This window comes from Choloepus didactylus, chromosome 12 (genome assembly GCF_015220235.1).
Source record: "Choloepus didactylus isolate mChoDid1 chromosome 12, mChoDid1.pri, whole genome shotgun sequence".
NCBI lineage: Eukaryota > Metazoa > Chordata > Mammalia > Pilosa > Megalonychidae > Choloepus > Choloepus didactylus.
The window spans coordinates 80,435,942-80,443,567 of record NC_051318.1 but is presented as its reverse complement, the minus strand read 5'-3'; the positions used below and the strand labels follow the sequence as shown (position 1 = coordinate 80,443,567).

The following is a 7,626-nucleotide window of genomic DNA, read 5'->3' as shown; positions in this document are numbered from 1 at the left end:
TGTATAATGGTTCAGCCACTCTGGAAGTCCGTCTGGCAGTTCCTTGGAAAACTAGATATAGAGCTACCATTCGATCCAGCGATTGTACTTCTCGGTATATACCCGGAAGATCGGAAAGCAGTGACACGAACAGATATCTGCACGCCAATGTTCATAGCAGCATTATTCACAATTGCCAAGAGATGGAAACAACCCAAATGTCCTTCAACAGATGAGTGGATAAATAAAATGTGGTATATACACACGATGGAATACTACGCGGCAGTAAGAAGGAACGATCTGGTGAAACATATGACAACATGGATGAACCTTGAAGACATAATGCTGAGCGAAATAAGCCAGGCACAAAAAGAGAAATATTATATGCTACCACTAATGTGAACTTTGAAAAATGTAAAACAAATGGTTTATAATGTAGAATGTAGGGGAACTAGCAGTAGAGAGCAATTAAGGAAGGGGGAACAATAATCCAAGAAGAACAGATAAGCTATTTAACGTTCTGGGGATGCCCAGAAATGACTATGGTCTGTTAATTTCTGATGGATATAGTAGGAGCAAGTTCACAGAAATGTTGCTATATTATGTAACTTTCTTGGGGTAAAGAAGGAACATGTTGGAAGTTAAGCAGTTATCTTAGGTTAGTTGTCTTTTTCTTACTCCCTTGTTATGGTCTCTTTGAAATGTTCTTTTATTGTATGTTTGTTTTCTTTTTAACTTTTTTTTTCATACAGTTGATTTAAAAAAGAAGGGAAAGTTAAAAAAAAAAAAAAAGAAAAAAGAAAAACAAGGAAAAAAAAAAAGATGTAGTGCCCCCTTGAGGAGCCTGTGGAGAATGCAGGGGTATTTGCCTACCCCACCTCCATGGTTGCTAACATGACCACAGACATAGGGGACTGGTGGTTTGATGGGTTGAGCCCTCTACCATAAGTTTTACCCTTGGGAAGACGGTTGCCGCAAAGGAGAGGCTAGGCCTCCCTATATTTGTGCCTAAGAGTCTCCTCCTGAATGCCTCTTTGTTGCTCAGATGTGGCCCTCTCTCTCTGGCTAAACCAACTTGAAAGGTGAAATCGCTGCCCTCCCCCCTACGTGGGATCAGACACCCAGGGGAGTGAATCTCCCTGGCAACGTGGAATATGACTCCCGGGGAGGAATGTAGACCCGGCATCGTGGGACGGAGAACATCTTCTTGACCAAAAGGGGGATGTGAAAGGAAATGAAATAAGCTTCAGTGGCAGAGAGATTCCAAAAGGAGCCGAGAGGTCACTCTGGTGGGCACTCTTACGCACACTTTAGACAACCCTTTTTAGGTTCTAAAGAATTGGGGTAGCTGGTGGTGGATACCTGAAACTATCAAACTACAACCCAGAACCCATGAATCTCGAAGACAGTTGTATAAAAATGTAGCTTATGAGGGGTGACAATGGGATTGGGAAAGCCATAAGGACCACACTCCACTTTGTCTAGTTTATGGATGGATGAGTAGAAAAATAGGGGAAGGAAACAAACAGACAAAGGTACCCAGTGTTCTTTTTTACTTCAATTGCTCTTTTTCACTCTAATTATTATTCTTGTTATTTTTGTGTGTGTGCTAATGAAGGTGTCAGGGATTGATTTGGGTGATGAATGTACAACTATGTAATGGTACTGTAAACAATCGAAAGTACGATTTGTTTTGTATGACTGCGTGGTATGTGAACATATCTCAATAAAATGATGATAAAAAAGAATTGTTGCAGGTAAACTACTCAGGATATTTAATAGCATCTTTGCCCAATTCTATTCTGAAGCAGATATTGAGAGCCTGTCATTTCCTCTCAGAAACACCATCCTCTAAGTTCTTAATGCTTTGCCAAATTTCTTTTATGCCTCTTCTTCCCAAAATTTGTGTGGGGTGTGTGTGTGCGTGTGTGTGTGTGTTTGGAGGTAAGGACAGGAAGCACAGAGTAAATGGAAGAAAAATTCCTAAGGTTTTGGTTAGTCAAGAGAAGAATAAGGAATGGAGCCTGGAATTTTAACTTTTTACCTAAAACTGTGGTCTCTGAAACACCTTGTCCTCGGTTGCCACAAATCAAATGCCTGGTCCAGCAGTTTCTTGTCCAGGACAAGTCCAGGGCAGTCACTCTATATCTTATTTGCTTTTGAATTCCCAAAAATGGCAGCTTCCAACCAGCATGCACCCTCGGGTATCTCCCTGTGCTTGTGCTTAACAGGAGAGGTCCATGCTGGAGGACAGGAGCATTTTTACATGGAAACACAAAGAGCACTGGTTATTCCAAAGACAGAGGACAGAGAACTGGACATTTATGTGTCAACACAGGATCCAGCCCATGTGCAGAAAACAATCTCCTCCACGTTAGGCATCCCCATCAACAGGATCACCTGTTACGTAAAACGAGTGGGAGGAGGTTTTGGAGGGAAGGTTGGAAGACCGGCTGTATTCGGGGCCATTGCAGCTGTGGGCACCTTCAAAACGGGTCACCCCATTCGTCTTGTTCTTGATCGTGAAGATGATATGTTAATAACTGGAGGAAGGCACCCATTATTTGGAAAGTATAAAGTGGGATTCATGAACAGTGGGCGGATCAAAGCTCTGGATATCGAGTGCTACCTTAACGGAGGATGCACACCGGGCGACTCGGAACAGGTAACAGAATTTCTTATACTAAAGCTGGAAAATGCATATAAAATCCGCAACCTCAGGTTCCGGGGCCGTGCCTGCATGACAAACTTACCGTCGAATACAGCATTTCGTGGATTTGGCTTTCCACAAGGAACCCTGGTAACGGAATCTTGCATCACAGCTGTGGCAGCCAAATGTGGCCTTCCGCCAGAAAAGATTAGGGAGAAAAACATGTACAAAACAGTGGATAAAACCATCTACAAACAAGCATTCAACCCTGAGACTCTGATACGATGTTGGAATGAATGTCTGGACAAGCTGTCCTTTCATAGCAGAAGAAAGCAAGTGGAAGAGTTTAATAAGAAGAATTATTGGAAGAAAAAAGGCATTGCTATTATCCCCATGAAGTTTTCAGTTGGTTTTGCTACAAGTTACCATCAAGCAGCAGCTCTCGTTCATATCTACACAGATGGGTCTGTATTAGTCACACACGGAGGCAACGAACTGGGGCAAGGCATTCACACCAAAATGCTTCAGGTGGCCAGCCGTGAATTACAAATACCCATGTCTTACATGCACATCTGTGAAACAAGCACAGCCACGGTGCCCAACACAATTGCTACAGCGGCCTCCATCGGGTCAGACGTCAATGGAAGAGCTGTGCAGAATGCTTGTCAGATCCTCCTGAAACGCCTTGAGCCCATCATTAAGAAAAGTCCAGAAGGCACATGGGAAGACTGGATAGAAGCTGCATTTGAACAAAGAATCAGTCTTTCAGCCACTGGATACTTCAGGGGCTACAAGGCCTTCATGGACTGGGAGAAAGGGGAAGGAGACCCATTTCCATATTATGTTTATGAAGCAGCCTGTTCTGAGGTTGAAATTGACTGCCTGACTGGAGCTCATAAGAAAATCAGAACAGACATCGTCATGGATGCATGTTGCAGCCTAAATCCAGCCATTGATATCAGGCAGGGCCTTGGGGAGTCGGGGATGTTCCTGGGGTCGTCTGTGTTCTTCGCCATTGCTGATGCCGTGGCCGCGGTGCGCAGAGAAAGAGACGCGGCCGAGGACTTCACAGCCAGGAGCCCAGCAACACCGGAACAGGTTCGGATGGCCTGTGCGGACCGGTTCACAGAGATGATCCCAAGAGATGACCCTAAGACATTTAAACCTTGGTGTATACCTATTGCATAACACTGTTGTCATTTTCTAAAAGATGTTTCAGTTTTTCACAAGTAAAAGATGGCTTGTTAAATTAATCCTCACTGGACTCCAGACAGATGCTCTTACACTGTTGTGGGGAAAAAAGGACACAACTTTCAGAAACATTACTCAAGTATGACTACATTAACAAGATGAATCATTAGTTACAAATTATTTACTTAGACTTTCCAACCTAAATATCACCAGAAACACAAGTGTAGTGCTGATTTGTTTCTGGAGAAATCACATCGATGTTGCTGTAAAAGCAAATTTTCCTTCCAATCTAACAGGACTGGGAATACAGGTCACAATCATAAAATGAAAGACATGACTCAGTAGATAAATCTGTGATTATTTTTCCAGTGATGTATTTGATTCACAAGTAACCACAAAGCAGCAAAACCACAAGAGTTCTATAAGGTTGTTTAGTTTAGGTTAGTTTTGTTTTTACCATGGATTCGCTATGGGTCTGTGTGTGTGTGTGCATTTGACAGCAAAGAAGAGGTCTTTTCCTCACGAAGATCTGCTGTTCAACTGGCTAACATTCTTTTGGAATTTGAAAAAACAATTTAAAAACATTTCAATGTATTATCAAAAACCTTTTCTTTCCATTTTTTATTTGTCAAGTTTATGAACAACATCTGATCTGGTATCAGAGTTGCAGAAATACTCCATGGCTCAGTTTCCCATACATCAAAGTCGGTAACACGGAACAAAAGAATTATAAATTGTAATCGCCTCTATGTTTGGTGTTAAACCATGCAGGATCCACCGAATTCCATTCATCTGAGTCGTAGGGGACTTCAGAGGGGGAGAAACAGCAAGTATATTAGGTCAGAAAGTCAGGGGGTAAACTGACACTCCAAAGCCAGAATTTACGTGAACGGCAAGGAATGAGGAAGGCGAGGCGGGGTGAGCGCCACTGTGCTCGAAGGGACCTGGGCGCAGCTGGGCACGGGCCGGTGCGCTGACTTTGGAGGCCCCGCGGGAGCACAAGGCGGGAAGCCGAGCTCAAAGAGAAAGGAGACGGGAGCAGAGGGTCATGGACAAGCCAAAAATTACGAAAGACCCATGAGCAGAAAAGCTGGGAACCCAGAGGGAGTGGTCGGGGTGAAACGAGTTGCAAGTCAAAAAAAAAATTTGTGCTCTTTTGAAAATAAAATCCTTAACTCTTTAATCTAATTAGAAAAAAAAAAAAAAAAAAATGGGTGATGGACAACAAGCCCTGAAATATGGGTGCTGTGCCCAGGCTCTGATTTAATAACATTAATATCTGTTGTATACCTGGATGTGCCAAGCAATTCATGTAAATTATTTCATTCAATCTCAATAATCCCTCAATATGGGTATGATTTGCTCCAGTATGGGATGAAAAAACTGAGGCTCAAGCTGGCTAAACATTTTTTCAAGAAACAAAGCTAACCCATTGCACTACCAAAAGTAGAATCCAGGTTTCTCTGACTCAAGAAGTTTGTTAATTTATTTGCTAGGAATATCTTTCCAGGCTCTAGGGATGTACTTTCCATTCTCCTCTACCACCACCTAAAACTGAAAGGGTGGCCTGTCTAATGAGTCTGCAGGCAGGGGCGAAGTCAGGCTAATTTTAGAAGTCTAATGAGAAAGGATTAAGATATTTCCTGTTAGACAGTCAACACAAGTGGCTCTCATTGGCAACAATGTAAAACCAGTGCCTACAGTAGGCAAAGGAAGCAGCCTCTGCCTGCTTTTGTAATTCTCAGCTGGGTTGCCCCTTTAAGAAGCTTAGCCCACATGGTCATATTCACAGATTCTCCAAATCAAAACCTTTTAAAAACACCCAGGAGTGAGCCCTAACTACCAAGGAGTAAGACATCTTTTCAGGAAAGAACATCGAAGTTTATCTGAATGTCAGTGAGTTTCAGCTATTCAAGAGAAAAACCATCTAGAGAAGTGATTTTACTCAATTTGTGAATTTTATTCAATTCCAGCAAACTTTTGACACCGGCTTTGTGCAGGAATTGTGCAAAATGTAGCAGAAAAAGCAAAAGATGTACAGCATGAGATTCCTGTCCACTAGGATTCACAATTAATGCACTGACTGACAGATATACACCTACACATATAGCCTGGCAGACTACAGTAAGTTGTAAAATTGATTTCCGACAAAAGTGCAAGAGTAGAAGACGTGAGGGAGAGAGTGATTCTAATGAGTGAGGAGGGTAGCTGTGAGAGACAAGCTTCAGAAGGACTTGTGGAAAAGGACTTCCAGACAAATAAAGACAGGTGAGACATTGATGGGAATAGTATCCCAAAAGCATGGAAGTAGAAAAGATGTGTCTGGAAAAGCAATGATGACCTGGGAGGGCCAAGACAATAATGAGCAATAAGTCTGGGAAGGTGTGTAGGATGTCAAGCGCACAGTGCCATCAGGGCCTAGAAGTTCAGGTTTTATCCTGTAGACCCCTGCTATTCAAAGTGTGGTCCAAGAACAAGCCTCAGAAACACCTAGAAACATGTCAGGAATATAGAAGCCCAGGCCCCACTCCAGGCCAACTACAAGAGAATCTGCAGGATTCATATGAATATTAAGTTTGAGATGCACTGACGCAGACAATGGGGAGCCATTGAATGTTCCTGGGGGAGAGAAATAACCTGGTCTTATCGGGGCTTGGGAAATACAACTTTGACAAGGAGTGTGGAGGGCACACAGAGTAGCCACTTGATGACCACCATCTTTATAAAACATGAATAGTTATCTTCTGTAAAGATGATTGTTAAATGATACCCCTGCAGTTACAGCTCCACCATATTTGACTTTGAGATAATTCCGACATTTTTTAGAATACATGTTTATTCAATAGGAAAGAGGATAAGGAAGGGAAACCTGGTAGCTGCCTACAATAGATATTTTTTGCTTTAATTCACTATCTGGAATCTACGTAACTGCTATTTGGTTTTGGATGGTTCAAGTTGTTTAATACTACCTAAAATCTGGTAGCCAAAGACCTTGTAATATGAGATAAGAATAGTCAGGCAGGCTCAGTGCCCCAATTCCAGAATAGTCTTAGCATCTTGCATACTCTCCCCCATTCCCCAAACACCCATTTTGAGATAGTCACAATAATTTTCTTCATTTCCTGCCCAGACAGCTGTGGAATGTTGTAATTCATCGTTAGACAGCTGCAGTGATCCTCCTTTGGAAAGGATACATCTTATCAAGGATGAGATTCTCAATTTTTTAGTTTATTTTTTAAACAATGATATACCCACCACATGGAGAAACACTCCAGCAGTAGAAACCTCAAAGTGAGGTAGCATCTAACATGAACTTCCCTGCTCAGAGGTCAGTGCTACAAACACCCTCACCAGATTGCTTGTAATCTCTGCTCTTTCTGCAAACAGTCCAAGCCACTCTTGTTGGACAAGTCCTGACTCCTGAAAATAACTCCTTACTAGCTGAGTAAACCTTAATCCTCTCCTGCAGGCAGTCTAGTAGAATCTAGTAGGTGATGAGTACCCCGTTTTAATCTTCAATTACCTCCTCACTCCACATCCACAAAACAACCCTGCTATCTTCTGATCTTTACTGTAAGGCTGTGGAAAGGAGAGGAAAAGAGCTAAGATAAAATCTCTTCATTTGTGTATGTGTGCATGCGTGCCTGTAGCTTTGTGGGAGTGAGATAGACACCACATAAAAACTGAAAATTACCTCAGCTGACCGCGAGAGAGACAGGACTTGGAGGACTCAAGAGAGCTGAGATGATTAAAGTGGGTAGGAGTGTCGGGAGAGGTCTAAGAGGTTAGAATACTTAGATTATTTG

General features: G+C 42.4%; 1 protein-coding gene across 1 annotated transcript; it reads left to right on the top strand.

Moving 5' to 3' along the window:
• The first annotated feature begins 2,152 nt into the window (after positions 1 to 2,152).
• On the top strand, positions 2,153 to 4,636 carry LOC119506895 (aldehyde oxidase 2-like). Its single transcript, XM_037799923.1, has one exon. The coding sequence runs from the start codon at positions 2,153 to 2,155 to the stop codon at positions 3,815 to 3,817; it is 1,665 nt and encodes a 554-aa protein (XP_037655851.1). The 3' UTR covers positions 3,818 to 4,636.
• The last annotated feature ends 2,990 nt before the right edge of the window (positions 4,637 to 7,626 follow it).

Bases quoted from the DNA above. Each gene is read 5' to 3' on its own strand.
- LOC119506895 (XM_037799923.1), top strand. From the start codon at position 2,153: ATGGCAGCTTCCAACCAGCATGCACCCTCGGGTATCTCCCTGTGCTTG.